At 47.0% G+C, this 23,121-nt stretch overlaps 2 protein-coding genes across 2 annotated transcripts in view; both read left to right on the forward strand.

The window, feature by feature from the left end:
* The first annotated feature begins 18,338 nt into the window (after positions 1-18,338).
* LOC144110676 (uncharacterized) lies at positions 18,339-19,751 on the forward strand. The gene has a single exon (XM_077643732.1). It carries the CDS (start codon positions 18,339-18,341, stop codon positions 19,749-19,751), a length of 1,413 nt encoding a protein of 470 aa, XP_077499858.1.
* A 2,415-nt stretch (positions 19,752-22,166) lies between these two features.
* LOC144109865 (uncharacterized) overlaps positions 22,167-23,121 on the forward strand; it is a 127,522-nt gene continuing 126,567 nt past the window's right edge. The window contains exon 1 of the mRNA XM_077642638.1: positions 22,167-22,277. Coding sequence (XP_077498764.1) covers positions 22,167-22,277 — 111 coding nt within the window. The remainder of the gene's footprint in view (positions 22,278-23,121) is intronic.

Here is a 23,121-nt window from a genome sequence, read left to right on the forward strand (position 1 = left end):
AATTCATGCAGGTTGGAATAATGCAATCAGAGCTGTTCTTACTTTTATTTTGTGCCGTCATTGAGCCGCCTCTTTCAGTTGCAGACAAAGAAGGGAGCGGTTTCACACAGAGTTTATTTTTTCTTCTTTACAGTAACTGTACAGAAAAAAATACTCGATCACACACATTTCATAAAATACATCATTATACAAAGAGCAACAAGAAAAGTTATAGCAAAGCCGGTGGCACCATGTCACGAACAAAAAGATATTGCCCATGCGCTGTGCGGGTTTGTCATCTAAAACATCACCCGTGCGAACAAGACCACAGGAGTTGTCAACAGCTAGACAGAAGTAAGGGGTTAAAAATGCACGTTTAGCACGCTCGATTCCTGCATATCAGCAGCTTTGAGCGAGAGGTTCATAGGCTGTTCAGAAATTCAAGCAGGACATATTCAATACATCATAGTAACACAATAGTAAGCTTGCAAACTTCGTAAAAGGCGATTGTTGCGATCTTTTGGTGAAGGCGTAGACACCATGCAAAAAAAAAAATTCACCCCGAGCGAGCCGGCAACCCCTGTATCCTGTAGGCTGGACAGTAGGAATAGCCGTCTTCTTCAGCGAAGTCATCCCGGTGTCTATGAAGTCATCTGCGGTGAAATGGTCCCCGCAGATGCGGTACGTGGCGTACAGCTGGGTAGGCGACTTTTCTAACAGGTCGCCCCTCTTTGCATACTTGATCCAAGCCTTCGACCTGAAACAATTATGGCGCAGTATAGCCTTTAATTATTCGCTTCACTGGCTGACTAAAAAAAAACATGCGCATAGTAGCCGGTTCTAACAAGAGATTGGCAGCACTGGTTTATATTTTATTTAAAGTACACAGAAAAGCCGTCAATCACCTGCTGTGACTAGGAATGCGGAAAAACTTCGTCCCCGGCTTCCTTTGTCTTCGCCCGTTGTTCCCACACCATGAAACGCAGCAGTAGCTCCCGTAATTTAATCCACTCCGTGGTATATTAATGTGGGCTTGTGTACGTACTGTAAAGAATGTTGCAGTCATCAAACGCCAAAGAGAAACATATCGGAGCAAAAAAAGGTAGAATAGAAAAATGAAGTCGCTGATGACAGTTATTTATATATTTGCAGGCAACATATTGTTCATTAAATGTTGCGTCTAACTAGCTTCAATCCCTTGCGGAAGCGAGTTAACGTAAACGGATTTTTTCTCGATAAAGCAGTGACTTTTGTCAATGGTTGTCTCTATGGTTTTCATCCAGACCGTACCTATATGCGCTACGGACCAGTGATAAACTTTCATTTTACAGTGATTGCCCACTGTCGTAATGATTGTGTACATCGAAGTATCCGCAACGAATTTCTTATACCCCTTCACGTGGGCATTTCCGATCGTGATGGGGCCCTCGACCGGCATCCGACTTTCAATCGCGATGGAAAATGATCGCTGAAATAGCGGTCCAAGGATCGGTAGTAAGAACAGCCCTAGCTCAACAGATGTCACTAAGTAGGTCCGAAACAGCCAACAAAATTTGCCAAGTTGCCAAAAAAAAAGTCCTTGCATAATACTTTTTCTACAAAAAATATTTCATTTTGGTATTATCGCTAAAAAAAAGTACCTATCAATGCCGATCACCTGAAATTCTCTGAAACACATCATGCGGGCGGTATTGACAAAGATATGAGAAATTATGCCCGAATAAAACGTATTAATGTTGCCCTACAATCTAAAACAACCTTTTTTGTGTATAGCTTAGGATTCTATTTTTGCTGTTCGTTTCCTAGCACTCTATCACACCTAAAAAGCACATAGTAGGTTTTGAACTCAATCGGGCAGCTCAATTCCGATGCTCCGATGGCAGTCAACTACTTCTGAACGAGGTTAAAATGCGATCGGGGCATACTGAGGCCCGATTAAGATCTGACCGATCACGATCAAAACTGCCCGCTTCCCGTGTGACAAAGGTATTTTCACATGGTCGATTTCAAATGTGCATTACAATGTTCGACACACGCCATATAAAAGGCTTGTGTTACGATAAGGCTGAGACATCGATAAATTCTGTGTTTTAAACCGAACGTGTTGCGAGCGACTTTTGTAAAATTGCGCATTCGATGTAATGCACATGCTGTTCTGGAAACGACAGTACAAGAACAAACGGATGGCGCACAGCTCATATTCTAAGCTACACGTGCAAAATACGTTCACGCATCATAACAAACGACTCGCTACAATGTTCCTAGCTCAAGAAACATCAAACTTAAACCTGCAGGCAAAAGGAAAAAACTTTCCGGAAAAATGAGGCGACGCGTTGAAAAGCGCGGTGAGATGGGCGTAACCGGCGGCACATGACAGGCGCAGCACCAACTTCTATATGTAACTGGAACGCTTGGATACAACCCGGTGGACGTGTGATAAGCGGTCGACCTTTGAAGTTGAGTGGAAGCAAGTATAGGCCGCCTGGCGGGTGGTCAGGCCCTTTTTTCCTCGGCCGCGAAACGGCTTGAGTGTCCGCTCTTTACGTGTGTTTCTTTATGAAGTGACGGCGGCCAGGCGATGCCCCACGTTATATAGGTTTGGCTCCCCTGGTGGACGTGGCGCCGATGCCTTTCTTGCTTCTTCAGAGCCAAGTGTCCATCTTTGCTGATGTTGGCACCACATGACTGCTGAATGCCCGTCTGATGTCTCGCTTCTGACGATTTGGTCGAAAACTGGAACGATAACAAGGAAGCTTGTCACTCGAGCTGCTCGTGCTGCCTCCACTGCTGCCAGTGACGGCGGCCAGGCGATGCCCCAGGTTATATAGGTATGTGTCCCCCGGTGTACGTGGCGCCGATGCCTTTCTTGCTTCGTCAGAGCCAAGTGTCCATCTTTGCTGGTGTTGGCACCACATGACTGCTCAATGCCAGTCTGATGTCCTGCTTCTGACAATTTGGTCGAAAACTGGAACGATAACAAGGAAGCTTGTCACTCGAGCTGCTCGTGCTGCCTCCACTGCTGCGAAGTGACGGCGGCCAGGCGATGCCCCAGGTTATATAGGTATGTGTCCCCCGGTGTACGTGGCGCCGATGCCTTTCTTGCTTCGTCAGAGCCAAGTGTCCCTCTTTGCTGGTGTTGGCACCACATGACTGCTCAATGCCAGTCTGATGTCCTGCTTCTGACAAGTTGGTCGAAAACTGGAACGATAACAAGGAAGCTTGTCACTCGAGCTGCTCGTGCTGCCTCCACTGCTGCAAAGTGACGGCGGCCAGGCGATGCCCCAGGTTATATAGGTATGTGTCCCCCGGTGTACGTGACGCTGATGCCTTTCTTGCTTCTTCAGAGCCAGGTGTCCCTCTTTGCTGGTGTTGGCACCACATGACTGCTCAATGCCCGTCTGATGTCTCGCTTCTGACAATTTGGTCGAAAACTGGAACGATAACAAGGAAGCTTGTCACTCGAGCTGCTCGTGCTGCCTCCGCTGCTGCGAAGTGACGGCGGCCCGGCGATGCCCCAGGTTATATAGGTATGGCTCCCCCGGTGTACGTGGCTCCGATGCCTTTCTTGCTTCTTCAGAGCCAGGTGTCCCTCTTTGCTGGTGTTGGCACCACATGACTGCTCAATGCCCGTCTGATGTCCCGCTTCTGACGATTTGGTCAAAAACTGGAACGATAACATGAAAGCTTGTCACTCGAGCTGCTCGTGCTGCCTCCGCTGCTGCCAAGGAGTATTGAACTCACCTTTGATGTCACTGACGCGCAAGCACTGAATGCCACCCCCGCTTTAGTGCGAGGCAACCTGCTGTGAACCCAGAGTGCGCCGAAACGAAAAGCTTCATCGTCGCACAGCGGACACAATGTAAGTATCTGAGAAATTTATTCTTGCGTGCGGCTGAAAAAAGTGTGCGGCAGCACAGTCGTGGCTTGTACCCTAATATGTACAAGTGCAAGTATGGTCCGTTTTCCTAGGGACCTATTTTTCTCCGTGCACTTATGTCCCATAAATACTGGAAAAGCTACACACAGGTAACGAGCCGCGTGAAAGTGAGCACCTTCAGTAGTCCCTGAATTTTTTTCATGCTCTTACAAACAGCTATTAGAACAAAACATCCCCTGCCCTAATCGGTTGCTTCCTTTCCTGTCTTCTAAGAGGGCGATGTGATGCAAATAAAATCAAGCGACTTTATTCATTGTAGTCGTACCATAGGACATAATATAATAATAATGTTCATTTCGCTACCAAAATGCACGTGGTGGCAGGATGCCCTCAGTAAAAGCTGCCTTTTGTGCAGCTTTACTCGGCCATGGCAACCCAACCGCTAAGTTTGGCAGCAATATATTGGGTCAAACAACGTTCAATACATCTGTATTAAACAAGATTACACGCGATCAGGACATTTGCTTTCCGTAAGAAAAATAAAATTAGATACGAAGTAAACAAGAGAAATAACAGAATTTATTTGCTTTGCTAACTCAATGGAGACTAAGCTAGTAAAATGTACCAGGTCTTGTACAGGGTGGTTCTTAGGGCAGTATTATTACAAGAAAGGGCATTCAGCAGACGTGGTAGTATGTCTTCTCGTGTTTGAAGGCCATATGTTATTCTGTATCTCTTAATATGCCACTGATCGACGTCTCTTGTGTAGTGTAGCTTGGCTCAGTGTTAGCCAGTTCATGAAGAAAATACTTATTATTAGTTTTTTTTTGTTTTACAGCGTGGGATAAAAGAAAATCTGATCTACGAACTTTTTGCGTTACTTTTCACTTGGTTTTCTGCAAGATGTGTAACTATCAATGTTTTTTTTTCGGTTGTTTTGCCCATACTGAATTACTGTAAATGAGGCGAGAGGTAAAAAACGAATCATATACTGCCAACATGGCTTTTGGTAGCAATAGCTGACGATATGGATAAATTAAACCAATAATTTGCGACAGTTGTCTGGCAGTAAAATGTACATGATCGTCCCACGTCATTTTTTCATTAAATACAAACCCAATCTGTTAAATGTGGGTACTAAATTTAAATGAGCACTATTGAAGCAAATGTCTTTTGTGAGAGTAAATTTCTTGTTTTTTTATCTAAATATAAGGGCTTTTTACTTCGCGGCATAAACCTGTAAGCCATTTTTCGTAACTATTCGTATAATTTAGAGTGCAGAATTCACTGTATCTGCTAAATTATTTACGTTGGCTCCTCAGAAAAAATACACTCGTATTGTCAGCATATATTATATACTTCGCAGGGTAAACATGTGCACAATATTGTCTTAAAAAATGATGAAAAGAAAAGGGCCAGGTATGCTCGCCTGAGGAACACATCTGCAAAGCAGCTCTACTTCTGATAATACCCTTTATAAATACCCTTAAACACGCATAGCACTTTAAGTTCTTCAACGAGGTCGACAAATACAATATCACTGCCCACATGGATATTACTAAGGTCGTCATGCACGCATGGCGGGCTTGAGATATTAAAGAAATGCTTGTTGAGTTTTTTTGCTAATTGTTGTCCTGATACCTCAACACCGCTCTGCTTGATAACGCTAAATTCATTATGAGTATTGGTAAGAGAAAAAACATTCTTTAATTATTACCACATTGTTTCCGCTTATCCTTAAGGGTAACGGAGTGGATTCCAAGAGATGGCAAGCGTAGCAGGGGGCGGCAAAAAGTTAGGTGGGCAGATGAAATTCAGAAGTTTGCGGGCATACGGTGTCCGCAAATGACTAAGGACCGGGATAATTGGAGAGACATGGGAGAGGCATTTTCCCTGCAGTGGGCGTAGTCAGGCTGATGATGATGACCTCCATCTGACCTCCAGAAAAACAAACTGCTTAGCACAGTATCCCTTTTCTGCTCGCTCAAGTTCTTTCTTCAGGTGTTTGCGGTATGTTTTGAAAGTCTTCAAATCACTGATATATTTTGTTTGATATATTTATGGTGCAGTTCGTGCTTCTTAGTAACCTCATTCATAAGGTGACGTGTGAGCCATATTTTACGGATACGATTACTCCGCTTTGCGGTCCTTATGGGAAAGCTCTCTTTATAATTGCTTTTAATGATGTCTAGAAAATTCTCAGACGCTTTGTTCTGATTTGTTTCGTGAAGCATACAGTTAAATCGACTATCTGTAACCATATTCTAAATTTAACTAGATGTTCGCTATTATTAACGTCAAAACTGCTGTTTTAAACGTTTAAGCTTATTTCTTGTGTGCTAATTACAGGGGAATAGGGGTAAATGGACGCTGATATCAGAAATAATGATGCCACGGCTTCAAGACTGTCAGTTTCAAAATTTGGCACGGACAAGTGTAGTAATGACGAGAAGGGAGAGATAATGCGCATTGCTGAATGAAATACTTTGGAAAGTCCGCTCACTTTTAACAACAGCTCTATATTTTTAGCGTGAGTATCTCAGAGAAATAAATTACTCTTTATGCAACCACCAAACACCAGCCTTAAACAGCTGTCATTATAATAAACAACAGTCATTCAAGAAAACGAAAGAAATTGTTAACACAGCCCTTAGGAGGACGATAGCAAAAAAACAAAAATGACATTGTCGATGCGAGTGGATAAAATTTTATAATCATATGTGGATGCAGTCGACAAGGGCATTAACGCAAGCTGCCGTGCCTTTTCAAACATAACACACACACCGCGACCAGAAACACGGTTTAAAAACAGCGTTCGGTAGCTGTTTACACAAGGAACGTCTATTTCGCTCATGGAACACGTTTCAGAGATCATAATAACATCAAAGGGCACGCTTCAGCACTCAAGCAATTCAGATAATTCCAATGCACTAATGTGAAGACATTTTAAGCAATTTGAAAAAATAAACTGAGCGATGTGAGTTTTAAATTCATCCGGTAAGATGTGTGGTGTGGACACTAGTCGTGCGATGCAAAACTTCTGAGAGCGCTGCGGCGACCAGCACTGGAGCACTGAAAAGCCTGTGCTGCTGCAATGGCTAAGCGCCTCTTTCGAGCACCTAGGTGCCTCTTTGTCCCTCCAGCTCTATCGTCATCTCGTCACGTGAGTGTGGTATGACGTCGTCACTTCTCACGTGACATAAAAATTTTTGCTTCATCTTGTCACATGACTTTGTTACGACGTTATAACTTTCTCAGGTGACTTCGCAATTACATTGCCACGTGACCTCGCATTTTTTTTATAATATTGTTGCGGGAAAGAATATATTTACAGCTATTTACACCAGCGAAGGACCAGCTACGAGCGGCACTCAGAACACAGAACTTCGTTGTCGTCTTCGTCTTCGTCCACCCGTTCACTCGCTCAGTCTCGTCGTCGTCTTCCCGCTTCAGGACCCCCGGCTGATGAGACGCCGTCTCGGCGTTAGAGTGGCGACGTATGAGCGTCGTGATAAGGTTTTAGGCGGCAGACATGGACGACGTCGGTGGAGGGGCCGGAGGACGATGGCGAGCACGCAAGGGGTGCAGTTTCATAGTTCACGTCGGTGACACGGCGCACCACACGGTAAGGGCCCCGGTAGTGAGAATGGAGCTTCTAGGAGAGACCGACGCTGCGTGACGGCGTCCAGAGGAGGACCAGTGATCCGGGTTCATATTCGCCCTCCCGGTGATGGCGGTCGTAGGCGGACTTCTGGGAAGCTTGTGAGGCACGGGGCCGACTACGGGCTATTTGGCGCGCCAGCGAGGCCTGGGCGATGGCGTCCTGAGCGTAAGCAGTGATGGCGACTGAAGAAGACGGCATGAGTGTGTCCAAAGGCAAGATGGGGTGCCGACCAAACAAAAGGTAGAAAGGGGAATAGCCGGTTGTGTCATGCCGTGAAGAGTTATACGCAAAAGTCACATAAGGCAAGGCAGCGTCCCAATCTCGGTGGTCTGGCGAGACGTGCATTGCTAACATGCCAGTGAGCGTGCGGTTGAACCGTTCCGTAAGCCCTTTGGTTTGTGGATGGTAAGCTGTCGCGAGCTGGTGCTGCTCGGCACACGAAGGAAGAATGTCATTAATCACTCGGGACTGAAAATAACGACCACGGTCGGTGAGCAGTTGACGAGGGGCGCCATGGTGAAGAATGACGTTTCGGAGAAGAAAATCGGCGACATCGGTAGCGCAGCTCGTAGGCAAACCACGCGTGATGGCGTACCGAGTCGTACAATCAGTTGCGGGATTTGCCGGAGAGGGACGTGGGAAAAGGGCAAAGAAGGTCGAGGCCAACACGGTGAAAAGGTTCCGGAGGTACGTCCATGGGTTGTAGGAGACCGGCAGGCAATGTGGAGGGCCTTTTCCGACGTTGACACAGGTCACAAGCGGCAACGTAACGCTTGACGGAACGATACAGGCCAGGATGAAAGAAGCGGTGCCGCACTCGAGCGTACGTGCGGGACACGCCAAGGTGGCCGGCTGTCGGCAGATCGTGCAATTCTTCAAGGACAGAAGAGCGTAGATGTTGGGGTCTGACGAGCAGCAATTGAGGGCCATCGGAGCGTAGATGGCGGCGATATAAAATGCCATTCTGGAGCACATAAAGTTGCAGAGACGGAGATCGGTTTGCAGAGCGGAGGCCATCAAAGATAGGGCGTAAAGATGAGTCGTAGCGCTGTTCGTTGGCGATATCGGTGAGGGCAGTGATAGCTAAGATGCAGGGCAGGGTCTCAGCGTCTTCTAGGTCAGGTGGCTCCACAGGGTACCGGTATAAATAGTCAGCGTCCTGGTGGCGACGACCGGACTTGTACACTACAGAGTATGAATATTCTTGGAGGCGCAAAGCCCAGCGACCAAGGTGACCGGTGGGATCTTTTAGTGAAGACAGCCAAAAGAGAGCGTGGTGATCAGTGACAGCAGCGAATGAGCGGCCGAACAGGTACTGGTGGAATTTAGCTACAGCCCAGACAAGGGCGAGACACTCGCGCTCAGTAATGGAGTAATTTTGCTCTGCGGCGGAAAGTAGGCGGCTGGCATAAGCGATGACGCGATCTTGTCCCTGTTGACGTTTGGCTAGCACGGCACCGATCCCATATCCGGAGGCGTCGGTGCGAACCTCTGTGGGAGACGACAAGTTAAAATGGGCTACGATGGGCGGAGAGGTTAGCAATTGAACGAGGGAGGAAAATGAATGCTCTTGAGCAGGGCCCCAGTTAAAGGGGGTGTCGTTCTTAAGAAGGTCGGTGAGGGGGCGAGCGATGCCGGCGAAATCTTTGATAAAACGGCAAAAATACGAGCACCAGCCGACAAACCTGCGCACATCATTCGACGACCTAGGAAGAGGAAAGTCCTTGACGGCTTGAATTTTGACTGGATCTGGGCGGACACCAGAAGCATCAACCAGGCGTCCGAGAATAGTGAGTTGGCGGCGACCGAATTTGCATTTCGGTTAGTTCAGCTGGAGTCCGGCGTTACGGAACACTGTCGGAATACTGGGGAGGCGTTCGAGGTGCGTGGAAAAAGTAGGCGAGAAAACCACAACATCGTCAAGGTAGCAGGAGGAGGTCGACCACCTCAAGCCGAGAAGAAGGGAGTCCATCATTCGTTCGAAGGTAGCCGGCGCGTTACATAGTCCGAATGGCATGACTTTAAATTGGTATAAGCCATCAGGCGTCATGAAGGTGGTCTTTTCGCGGTCCTTTTCATCAACGGCAATATTCCAGTACCCCGATCGAAGATCAATTGAAAAGAAATATTTGGCGCCGTGGAGGCAATATATTGCATCATCGATCATCGGGAGAGGATATACGTCCTTTTTGTGATGCTGTTTAGGTGCCGGTAATCAACGCAGAAGCGCTAGATGCCGTCCTTTTTTTTACCAGGACAACTGGTGAAGCCCAAGGGCTTGACGAGGGCTCGATGCTGTCTTTTGCGAGCATCTTGTCCACCTCTTGATTGATGACGGTGCGTTCAGCGCTGGACACGCGGTACGGACGTCTGTGGATAGGAGCGGCATCACCAGTGTTTATGCGATGCGTCACTACAAAGGTACGAGCCAAAACACGGGCATCAAAGTCGAAGATGTCGCGAAAAGATGATAAAAGGCACCTAAGATCATGAGCTTGCATTGGCGGTAGGTCAGAAGAGATCATGTCGGCGTAGTCGTCCGTTGGTTTCTCGGTTGATGTGGCCGCAGGCAACAGGCTTTGGTGAGTAGAAGGTAAGCAGGTGTACACGACTGATATGACACATTCGGCAGCCGGGCAGAGCGTGGCGAGTGAGATGCCTTGCGGGGGCGGTTGGATAGACGAGCCAAAGTTCAGAACCGGAAGGTGCGCTCGGTTGGCCGACATTGTACAGACAGTGTGCGCAAGCGCAATACTTCGCGAGAGGGCGACGTCAAGGTCCGGAGTGACTACGTGGGGACCATCAGGGACAGGAGGAACAGATGAGAAAGAAATGTAAGTGGCGGCTTTATGCGTTAGACGGACAAAGTCGACAGCATAAAGGCGAGGTGCTACTAGGGACGGTGACCCAGCAGAAAGAGGAAGGTCAAGCTGGACAACACTGGTGGCGCAGTTGATGAGGGCTGAATGTTCAGACCGGAAGTCGAGGCCAAGAATTACGTCATGAGGGCACTGGTCCAGAACAGAGAATCGAACGGATGTATGGCGGCCGGAAATGGTCACACGGGCTGTGCATAGTCCAACCACAGGAGGCGTTCCGCCGTCGGCAACGCAAAGAACGGCTGTGGGTGCAGGGGTCAGTACTTTTCTGAGGCGGCGTCGGAGGGTTGAACTCATGACGGACACGTGCCCGCCCATATCGATCAGGGCTCTCACAGGGACTTCATCGACATGAATAGCGAGCAAAATTCTGGTGTGCGCGGAGGGCTATGCGAGGATTTAGGGACTGGGGCTGTGCTGCAGCATCACCTCCAGACATTGCAGTGTCTAGTTTTCCGCTTGCAAGCGTACGTAGGGGCCAGGAGAGGAGCGACGGCGTAGGGGCGAACGGGACTGCCGACGCAGGGGGGACGGGGAGCGGCTGGGGCTGGAAAACTGGCCGTTGGCTGTAGCACTCTACCGGGCTGGAGGGGGAGTGAAGTGGCTGGGCTGTTCTTCGTTGCGGTGAGAGCTGAGAGGATTGTATGCGCTACGACGGGACCAATAATTACGACAGTGACGGGAGATGTGGCTAATACGGTGGCAGAGGAAAGAAATGGGCCTGTCGTCGGATGTCCGCCAGTCGTTATGGTTACGTCGACGTGGAGCGAAGTAGGAAAGTCGGTCAGGAGCAATCGCAATGATGTCGGTTGGGGATGAAGGACGTACGGGGCTGACGGGTTGGAGGCCAAGATTTGCAAGCTCTTGACGGACGACGGCTTGTACCATAGAGATGGTGGGCAAGTGGTTGTCGCCATCACGTAGGTGCACGGAGGCAGGGGACATGGCTTCGAGTTCGCGTCGAATGATGCGGGTCACATTTTATGGAGGCGCAGGAGTTTGCCGGTGCAGCAGGTCCTCACATGAGGAAGTGGCAGCCGTGTTGGGGAGGCGTGTGTACGGCTGGCTAATACGCCTGCTTTTAGCTTCCTCGAAGCGGCGACATTCCTTAATAATGTCGCCGACTGTAGTGCAATTCTTGTAGACGAGCAGGTTGAAGGCATCGTCTGTGATCCCCTTCAACACGTGACCCACTTTGTCAGATTCGGGCATGTTATTGTGAGCTTTGTTGCAGAGGGACAACACGTCCTTAATGTACGAAACATAGGATTCCGTATAAGTTTGAGCTCGGGATGCAAGGTCCCTCTTAGCGGCGAGTGTTCGGCCGAGCGGCCGTCCAAACAGGTCGCGCAGTTTCTGCTTGCAGACGTCCCAGCTGGTCAAGTCATATTCGTGAGTCTCGTACCAGACTCGGGCGGTGTCTTTTAGGTAGAAAATGACATTGGCGAGCATAAGGGTTGGATCCCAGCGGTTGTATGTACTCACGCGTTCATACATGTGGATCCAGTCGTCCACATCAACGTTGTCGGTGCCAGAATATGTCCCAGGGTCACAAGGAGCAGAAACAACGAGTGATGGCATGGCCGATGGTGGTGTTTGCTGGCAGGCGTCCTGGGTCATGATGAGCGAAGGCAGCTGTCAGCCGCTGCGGAGCTCCGTCGTTGGTAGACGTAGGGGAAAGGCGCCCCTCCACCAAATATGTTGCAGGAAAGAATATATTTACAGCTATGTACACCAGCCAGAGAACAGCTACGAGCGGCACTCAGAACACAGTCAGAACATCGTTGTCGTCTTCGTCCACCCGTTCACTCGCTGAGTCTCGTCGTCTTCCCGCTTCCATATTGTCACCTGACTTTGGTATGACGTCGTTATTCATAACCATCAACATTTCCATCATTGTTGATATCCTAAATCTCATTAGCCTCAATTAATTTTCCTAATTGCCATCAATTAATTACCTTATCATCATCACCATCGGCCCGACTCCGCCCACTGCAAGGCAAAGGCCTCTCTCATGTCTCTCCAATGTTTGTCCACCGCAAATTTATTCATCTCATCCGCCCGCCTAACTTTTTTCCTTCCCCTGCTACGCTTGCCTTCTCTTGGAATCTCCTCCTTTACCATTAAGAACCACTGGTTGTCTTGCTTTCACATTACATGTCCTGCAAAAACCCATTTCTTCCTCTTCATTACGACTGGGATGTCGTTAACCGACATTTGTTCCCTCACCCACTCCGCCCGCTTCTGGTCTCTTAACGTAAACCTATCATCTTTCTATCCATAGCTCACTGCGTTGTCCTTAAGCTGAACCCATTTCGTTAGTCTCCCCGTTTCAACCCCATATGTGAGTACAGGTAAGATACAGCTGCTCTATCCTTTTCTCTTGAGTTTTAGTGGTAAATTGCCTTCATGTTGTGAGAGAACCTGCCATGTGGGCTCCACTCCATTCTTATTCTTCTAGTTCTTTCCCTCTCATGATTCGGACCAGCTGTCACTACCTGCCCTAAGTAGACGTATTTCTTTACCACTTCCAGCACCTCGCTACCATTTGTGAAGTGCGGTTGTCTTGCTAGTCTGTCGAACATTACTTTAGTTCTCTGCATGTTACTTTTTTAGACCCACCTTTCTGCTCTGCCTGTCTAACTCACTGATTAGGGGTTGCAGTTCATCTCTTGAGTGAGTCAGCAAGGCAATGCCATCAGCGAATCGCAGATTATTTAGGCATTCTCATTAACTCTTATCCCCAACCGTTACAAATTCGGGCCTCGGAATACCTCCTGTAAACAGGCGGTGAATAGCATTGGCCTGATCGTGTCTCCCTGCCTGACGCCCTTCCTTACTGGAATTTTATTGCTGGCGACAAGGAGTGTGGTAGCTGAAGAGGAAGCTGAAAAATCTAATGAATAGGAAGCGCAATAACGAGACAGCGGTAAGAAGGGAAAGCGAGGAATTAAGGATGTCGCTGCAGAACAGATATTCAGCTTTAACTGAGGAAGACGACCTTAATGTTCAAACAATGACCGATAAGCTGACAGATATCATTATGGAGTGCGCAGTAGCAGCAGCCAGTAAGGTGGTTCGACAGGATACCGGAAAGCTATCTCAGGTGACGAAAGACGCGATTAAGAAAGCATGAGGGCGTCTAATCATTCAGACAGAACAGAACTAGCAGAGCTATCGAAACTAATAAATAAACGCACGGTACCTGAGATTACGAATTTTAATACGGAGAGAATGGAGCATGTTCTAAAGAACGCCAGTAGCCTAAAAGCGGTCAAGAGGAAACTAGGCTTAAAATCAGATTTATGCGGTCAGAGACAAGGAGGGCAATGCCAGTAGCAATATGGATAGGATAGTTAAAGTAGCCAAAGAGTTGTACACAAATCTCAATTGTAGGCAATATAATCAGAACGTTAATGAGAGAGAAAGCAGCTCAGAGCAATGCATCATTGCGCCAGTAACGAAAGAGGAAGTAAAGAAAGCCATAGGAGCAATGAAAATGGGAAAGCAGCTTGTGAGGATAAGGTAACAGCTAGCAGATCTGTTGAAGGATGAAGGGGAGATTGTGCTAGACAAACTAGCCAGCCTGTATACGTTATGACTTATGACCTCGACCGTACCAAAACCTTGAAACAACGCAAACATTACATTAATTCACAAAAAAGAAGATGCCAAGGACTTGCAAAATTACTGACCGATCAGCTTACTGTCCGTTGCCTACAAAGTATTTACTAAGGTAATCGCTAATAGAGTCAGGGCAACCTGAGACTTTAATCAACAAAATGATCATGCAGGCTTTCGTAAAGGATATTCCACAATAGATCATATTCACACTATCAAACAGGTGATAGTGGAATCAACAGAATGTAATGAACCCCTATATATAGCCTTCATTGATTACGAGATAGCATTCGACTCAAGCAAAAACCTCAGCAGTCATAAATGCATTGCAGAATCAGGGTGTAGAAGAGCCTTATGTCAAAATACTCGAAGATATATATAGCAACTGCACAGCTTCCATAGTCATTTATAAAGTCAGCAATAAAATTCCAATAAGGAAGGGCGTTAGGCAAGGAGACACGATCTTGCCAACGCTATTCACCGCCGGTTTACAGGAGGTATTCTGAAGCCTGAACTGAGAACAGCTGCAAATAAGAGTAAATGAAGAATACCTAAATATTCAGCGATTCGCTGATGCAATTGCCTTGCTAAGTCACTCACGGGATGAACTGCAAATCGCGATCAATGAGTTAGACAGGAAGAGCAGAACGCTGGGTCTAAAATTAACATGCAGAAGACCAAAGTAATGTTCAAATGTTTAGCAAGAGAACAGCAGCTCACAATCGGCAATGAGGTGCTGGAAGTAGTAAAGGAATACGTCTACCTAGGGCAGGTAGTGACAGCTTATCCTGATCATGAAAGGGAAATAACTAGAAGAATCAGAATAAGGTGGAGCGAATATGGCAGGTTCCCTCACATGATGAATAGCAGGTTATCAAATCCCTCAAAAGAAAAGTGTACACCAGCTGCATCTTACCTATGCTCACCTACGGGGCACAAACGTGGAGGCTAACGAAAAGGGTTCAGCGTAAGTTATGGACAACGCAGCGAGCCATGGAAAGAAAAATGATAGGTGTAACATTTAGAGACCGGAAGCGTGCAGAGTGGGTGAGGGAACAAATGCGGGTTAGTAACATCGTAGTCGAAGCTTTTTTATTCTTTTTATTTGGCTGCCTTCCCGGGATCGGCAATTTAAACGAGAACGTTTGCTTGGGATGATAGATTCAACGCTCATAGATTCACGTGGACAGTGTCCCGAGCATCCCTTGACGCAAATAAATAGACAAAAAGCTGCCGCCAGTTGCTTTCAGCGTTCACACCGTACCGCGCTTTAAGAAACACCGGACTCGGGTAGTAGAACGCACGACGGTTTTTTCTCTGTTTTCATTTTTTCGAATTTCAACAAGTGTGTCGTTTCAACACCGGTCCAACACGCTAGGATCTCGACAAAGTCGCGCAGTGTTATTTCCCAAATTATTTGAATTTCCACATTGTAGGTCGATCAAAACCTGGCGAACGCAGCAAATCCCAGGCTAAAAGCCACTCCGATCAAGCAGAATGAGCACACATGAATAAATTCTAAACTAAGAAGCAAAAGTTTGTAGCTTAGCAGAGCGAGCGTAAATCTTGTTTGGAGCTTGAGGAAAACGTCTATGCATGCACTCGTGGGGCTCTCGGATCGCGTTTGCCTTATTCAAAGCAGCCATAGGGTTCATTAATTTCCAACGTCTCCGGAGTAAAGCTGCTCGGTGAAAATAGGAAGCACATTACTAGGTGCCAGAAGAATGGTGAGTTGGGCGAGTTTGATGTAGTTCATTTTGGTGGTTAGATTCCGCGCGGAGGGACGGACACAGAAAGGGGACAAAACTAGCGCTGTCTCGCAACGAAGTTTTATTAAGAAGGAACGCAAATATATACATACAGAAAAACGACATAGATGCGTTAGGCCCGTAGTACAAAGATAGCGTGGAGGGCACTATTACCTCCAAAGTTCAAAAACCAAATACACTGCGCCACAGATCAGAAAGGTGATACGTCATGAGGCATCTAAAAATCCTATCTTTCAAATAACTTGACCGAGGGAGTGCTGACACAGACATCTTTTTTTCGATAAAATACGCCTCCATAATCTCTCGAGTGCGCTGGTTGCGATGCCGGTAGAACACGGTGGTTTCTTTGAAAACGGCTTTGCATACCTTTTTTATTTTTCTTGGTGCACTCTGCACAGTGTTGAGCGATGCTTGAACGAACGGTGTCTGAAGAAAGGTTGTCACGTTCCATGAGCCGAACGTTCAAGCATCGCCCCGTTTGTCCAATATACACTTTTTTGCATGAAAGCGGTATCTCATACACAACGCCGCAAACACAACCCAAAAATGGGGAGTGGTGGCGTATTGTGCACACGAACGGGCTGACGTTACGTCGCCTTTCTACTCTACTTTTTGTCATGGCACAAAGTCATTGCACTTCAAACGGTGCTGTGCTTACGACGTCCACTCCAAACCTCATCCCAACATTCCTAAAGTTGTGCGACATGCGATGGACATACGGAATTGCCACGGTTTCCTTCTTCTTCCTTTGTCCTCCCTCCTCACCGTTCTTAGTGCTCCCGGAACGACCAGCCTTTACCGTGGAGAGGAGCTTCTCACACGCTCTTGAAATAACGGAGGCTGGAAACCCTGCGGCTGCAAGCCTTTGTACTTGAAAGAACACACCTTCTGGAACGCTATGCACACAGGGCTTGTCAAGTGCGGAGCGTAAACACGAGAGAGCGATACTAATCCTAACCAGCTTGGAGTGCTCTGACGAAAAGTTCAATATCGGCTTCTTGGAGCTAGGTTTGTTCACCCAACACGCTTGCCCCTCCTTGAACCTGAGCCTGAGGTCGAGAAACTGGAGCTCGTCGTTCGCAGGTGCTTCTAATGTGAACTTAAAGCCCATGGCGTTCTCTTTAAAAACCTTCAAGACGTCGACGGTACACCTCGCCTGTCCGTCCTTTTCAAACAGTACAAGGAAGTGGTCCACATACGCCCAAATCCGTAATGCCAGACCATTAAGGTTACAGGATATGGCCTCATTCACTTTTCCAAGGAAAATGTTGCTGAGAACCGGAGCTACAAGGGAACCAATGCATACGGTCTGTTTCTGAAGGAAGATTTCATCTCGCATCCCACAAACGCCGTGTTTAGGTAGGAAGAAAGCAGCTCCAAAAAACTCTCAACCGAAATCCCGCTTCTACTATAAATTGCACTTCGTCGTTTTGCTGGGTGATACACTCCTTTACTACAACCATGCGCCCGCCACTATGTCCCGAGAAGCACCGACTGAAAAGAGAATGCGTCTTGAAGCAGCTTCTTTACGAGATGCCATCGCCATGTCACTCCAGGCACACGAGGAGGAAGAAGCAAAGAACAAGATTGACACTTTCCAAGTTCTACTGGAGTGCCTTCCTCAAATCAAGCTTTCTGATTTTTGGAATGTTATTTCTCGACCTGCCTGCGTCCTTTTTCTCAATCTTGCTGTTGATGACGTTCCTCGTGTTTTGTCGTCAGTCATGGTCTTAGAGAACCTCACGGTGAAAGTTCATTACCGAAATGTGCAGCTGACTACAATTGATGGCATAGATACCATCCCTCACATAGTACATGATATCCGTTGCGTGATAGGTCTGCTGGATGCTGTAGAGTCGTTTCACGGAAAATTGTTGTCTAAGCATGAAGAAAAAATTGATGGTTTGCTTAAGTTCGCACTTTCCCTGCTTGAAGATGCCTTAAACTGTGAACTGGCAGATGTTGAACAACCCAATGCAGTTAGTTTTTTGAAAGAGCAAGTTTCTCTTCTTGTTGTCAAGCATAGCAGGTCATCCCGGTATTCTGCAGAGTTGCTGGTATTCTCAAGCATTTTATTTACAGTTTCTCCGCATGCTTATAGGTTACTTCACAGTTCCGGAAACCTTTGATTACCCCATCAATCTACAATACGTCGTATATGTAACTCCTACAGCGTAAGCCCGGCAGCTGAACAGCAAGGCACTTCTTTCCTATCGTATGCAAAGAAGCTTGTCGCAGCAATGACAGAGCATGAAAAAATTGTTGTACTCATGATGGACGAAATTCACCTGCAGCCGTATTTTGATTACAAGGGAGGAGCAATTGTTGGTGCGGCTACAAATAGCCCTAATGCAGCAAAAACAGCCCATGTTTTTATGATGCAAAGCTTGCTTTCACGTCAGAAGAATGTTGTGCACATACTGCCACTAGAGCGCATCAACACACAGCAGCTTCACACTATTCTGCATAGCATCATTACTCAGCTAGAGCATGTTGGGTTGCGTATAATCGCAGTCGTAGCTGACAATAACTCAATCAACCGGAAAACAATGTCACTTTTTGGGGCCCCCTGCAAACTTCAGAGTGTGTATCCACACCCTGCAGACTCTAAACGTCCTCTCTTTCTTCTGATTGATCCTGTGCACTTAATAAAATGCGTCAGGAATAACTGGATCAATCAGCGAAATGCTGGAACATGCATGTTCTTTCCTAGCCCCACAGGACCTAATATAAAACCACCTATACTTACATCTTCATTTAAAACACTTCGAGAACTTCACTCGAAAGAACAGGGTCAGCTGATTAAATCAGCACCAACACTTTCGTCTAAATCTCTGAACCCATCGAATATTGAGCGACAGAATGTCAAGCTTGCGCTAAGGATTTTCAGCCCGTCTACGGCAGCAGCTCTGCGAGCATGTGGGCCCAGACTTGAGCTAGATCATGTGTCTGGTACTGCACAGTTCCTTGAAACAATAACAAAGTGGTGGAACATTGCAAGTGTAAAGACATGCAACAAGGGTACTCGACTTCGTGATGAGCTGCAGTCACCGATTACATCAGCGTCAAGTCCACAGATCCAGTTTCTGTTAAGTATAGTGGAGTGGCTAGATCTGTGGCATTCTCTCAAATTTGACACAGGCATACTTACAAGAGAGACTTACAGTGCGCTCCGACTCACGACAGACACCTTGATAAAGGTGACTAGGTATTGCCTAGATGAAATGAACTTCGAGTATGTACTTTTAGGAAAGTTTCAGACTGATTGCTTGGAAGAGAGATATGGCAAATACCGCCAACTCACCGGTGCGCAATACCACATTTCCATAAGACAGATCTATGAGTCGGAGCGAAAGCTTCGTCTGCAGAACATTCTGGAGCTCCCAGAGTTTGAGGCTGCAACAGATGCGGTGGCAGTAAACGATGCAGTACTTGAAGTGTTTGGCATTGAGGTAACGGACGACGATTATGCGAAGGCGCCAAATCTCCCTGCAACCGCTTACGTTGCTGGCTATTGTGCCCACGCTGCGTTCAAAAAGCTGTCATGCATGACTTGCAAAGAAAATTTAATGCTAGAAGATGAAATTGAAGTAGAAGGTGGGGAATTAGTCAAGGCCATGACTCGTGGTAGTCTCAAGTTTCCACAGCCTGCCATAGTAAATGCTGTTCTTACTGCTGAGATAGTTCTTGACAAACTGAGAAGCGAACAGCATGCGACAAAGTTTCATGCACTACCAAATCAAAAGGAGGTTCTCTTGGCACTCACACATGATGTGTTGAACGACGGCATTGACTTTGATGTGTGTGAGAATGGGCACACTCCACAGTTGGTAATGCACTATGTCCTAAGTGCAGCAGCAAACACGCTTCTAAATAACCTTTGTAAAAGAAAAAATGATCAACTTATAGTTGAAAAGGCTGCAAAAGAAAAAGAGACAAAATTGAAGACATTGAAGAATTGACTACTCTGTGTGCTTGTGACTGTTTCTGTTAGTTTTTTTTTAGTTTCGAAACCAGTTTTTGCGTTGTATTATTATATATTCGGCATATTTCCTTTTGTTTGCTTTCTGTTTACAGCTTTTCTGTTGTTGGCTTTACTTACTGCATTTTATGATTCAGTCAGTGCTGTAACAGTTTCCTTACCTCGTACTCCTACTGATCGTGTTTCTCATCTGAAAATAAAATACGACTTGGGAAAGTCCTCTGCGTTGTTCATTTTCAATAAAAATATATTACGAACGTATCTTCACACATGCGCGCTTTGATATAAAGTCAGTAAAAGTCTGCTAAAATGTAACTGCTTATACTTTCAAAGAAACAAGAACAAAAAAAGCATTCGGTTAGGGTTCGGGCAAGCAAAACACGATTTTAAAAAAAGTAATTTTCTTTTCGAGAGACATAATCAGCACTTTGAAATGCGCGAAATGCGTGCGAGCGCGGAAGCCGAACCTACTGGGCCGTCGCAGTGCGGTGACGTCACGCAAACGTGGAGAGGCCTTAAAAAGTCTAGGTGGTGTTGCCACGGGGCACTGGTTCCAGAGGGGCACCAACGACGTGCCCCAAAGGGAGGACTTGGCCGCTCGGGGTAACGCCATGCTCTTAGCAGACTGTGAGGTAGAGGACAGGCAGAAAAGTTACACCACGCATGGGGCAACCGTTGTTTGAAATAGAGGTTGTGGATTTCTCGATTTCACAGCGGAGTTTTAATGCTTGGACCCCGAGCTGCCCAGACAGTTGGCGCACAGAAACTGTTAGTCGTAAGAATACTCAATTTGTCACTTATCTTAAAGGCGAAAAGGTAATGGCACCCGCACTGCAGTTGACATGGGCGAAACCCACTTGATTTATCCGCCATGGTGTCTCAATGGGTATGGTGCTCAGCTGCTGACTCGAAAGACGCAGGTTCGATTCCGGCCGCGGCGGCCGTAATTAAAAAAAAAACCCATGTGGCCGAAATTTTCCGGATCACTCCTCTACGGCGTCCCTCATAGCATGAATCGCTTGATCACATTGATAACCATCTAATTTGGCAGCAGCGCGAATAGTGACACAGTCCACCACCCTTTTGGTGCATGGCAGCATGCAGTGAAATTACTCACGCAGATGCAGTTCTCGCAATTTTTTTGCCAATACAGCTTCCTGTGCGCGTAGAACATGGGTGTCCAGAACGCGCCCCACACGACAACGCTAGTAGGCAGCCTCCTTGTCCTCACATTACATTTTTTCGACATACGGTTCCGCTATTTGAAACGACTTGCCTGCCCTGAAAACATTCCTTGCAAGATATGTCAGCAGACAGAAAAACATTAGGAGCAAAATAGCGCCTACCAATACATGACCTTTTGTGCCCATTGAGGTCTTTCCCTGCTTTACGTGGGTTGGTGGAGCTATATGAATTCAACGCTGTGCGTCGTATTTTACAAATGCGGCTCGCGGCATGAAAGGCAACGTCATACAGTATGCAAAACCAACTAGCCCATTCAGCTGCTTTACTGTCATACAGTAACAGTATGACATGACAAATAGCTTATGCGAGCAGAATAGTTTGGTTAAGTTTCATCTCAGGGACTTCATGTTACAGTGCTGCCGTCCGAGTCCGTGCTCAACTGCCTTGCATTTAGTCTTCGTTCCCCTTTGGTCCCCCTTCGTTGGACATTGGGTCGTGCATCGAGTTCAAGAGGATTGACAGGAAATGCCAGTGCCGCTTGAGAAACCAGCCTAAATTCTTAAAACATCGAAACAAGCCACATCCGCTACGGCTTAGAACGGCCATGTGTACGTGAAGAAGTGGTCAGCGTAACATGTACACACAAAGAGACCAGGAGACCAGGAAAGGACCAGCGCTTCTGCTGTTCCGGCCTCTATGTGTGTCTAAATGTTAGGCTTGAAATAGTCAACGAATATGCATCTATTAGCCCAGCATGCTGTCCTTCGCTATAACCATGCATGGAAGCACTGGTTTTCACTGCATTCAAGAGTTGAGTTGAGGATGTTGTTAGCTATTAGTGGAATTAGCCTTACGAATATTCTGCCACGTATTGCACCACCGTAACGGCGCCAAGATGTTAATTTCGGCAATATGAGGTACGGATATGTGACCTGGCAGATCTACGTCGCAACGCACACAATCGCCACAATAGGCATCAACTGCTGCTGTCGCCATCTGGAGTCCACATCGTAGTCTTGAAGGAATTCAACGCTGAACAGCTCATTAAGAATTTAATGCTCACGCATGACCTATAGGCCGTGACTAAGCGTAGCGGCACTATAAACACCACGCTGCGAGCGTGGAGTTCACCCAAAAGGCTGAAAACGTGGTGCCTGATATTCCTCGCAGCCGGCCTGGTGGTGATGTCCCCCAACGTGCGGCTGGGGTGATGGGCTTCCTGCACTCCAGCGCCAAGGACATCGTCCGGGACGTGGCTGAGGAGGACACCATGGCAGCGTTCCGCTGGGCGCAGGACAACGCGGCTGCCTTTGGCGCTGACGTTGGTGGGCAGCGGCACGGGAGGCGACCTACTCGGGCAGGCGCCAGGGATGCTCTACACCACCGTCACGAGAGCGGTGATCGAGGATTCTATTTACCAGTCTGCGGCCCCTGCAAACGCAGCAAGTAGTGCGGTTACCGCCACAATGGTCTCCATGTTTAAAAGGCTGAGGATCCATGAATAGAAACATTGAGGCTGCCTGTTCACAGCTGGGCTGAGACGGTCACTATACTGCGTGGGGCTAGTTTTCCAACCTCCCACTCGCTGTTCAAATCTGGACTAGCTGGTTAAGCCCGTGCAGGGACCCTCGACGCCCGCATCTTTTCTGATATACAGGGTGATTCACCTAAAACTCTTCACAAATTTAAATGTAGGCTTTGCGAGTTAGAAGAGTGTTTTTTTCGGTACAGCGTTGTGAGTAGTGTAGTACATCAGAATACAGCTAAGATGTGCTAACGGGATGGATAACTAATAATGAATAGTTAGCTTTTTACTTATTGCTGTTAGGCTGCTTAGTTGCTGTAAGGCGTGCAACCCAACCATAATTAAAATCGAAATCAATTTTTCGAATTTCGAAAATGCAGTTAATCTCGGTGCTGTGGCCTAACAAATTTCGGCTATTTGGACGAGTTACGTGTACTGGAGAGGTTGCTTTGCCAATGAGCGTCTCGAAAGCGCATGCAGTTTGGCGCGCCTTAGCTGAAATTTGTTCGGGCAAAGCGCAGAGGGTAACCGCGTTTACGAAATCCTAAAAACTGATATGGATATTACTTACGGCTGTCTACACGCCTGTCAATAATTAAGGAGGCTAACAGTAATAAATAAAAATTAGTTCCAGTGCTAG

This window comes from Amblyomma americanum, chromosome 11 (genome assembly GCF_052857255.1).
Source record: "Amblyomma americanum isolate KBUSLIRL-KWMA chromosome 11, ASM5285725v1, whole genome shotgun sequence".
Classification (NCBI taxonomy): Eukaryota; Metazoa; Arthropoda; class Arachnida; order Ixodida; family Ixodidae; genus Amblyomma; species Amblyomma americanum.

Excerpts from the sequence above, each read along its gene's own strand:
- LOC144110676 (XM_077643732.1), top strand. The coding sequence starts at position 18,339 with ATGTCACTTTTTGGGGCCCCCTGCAAACTTCAGAGTGTGTATCCACAC.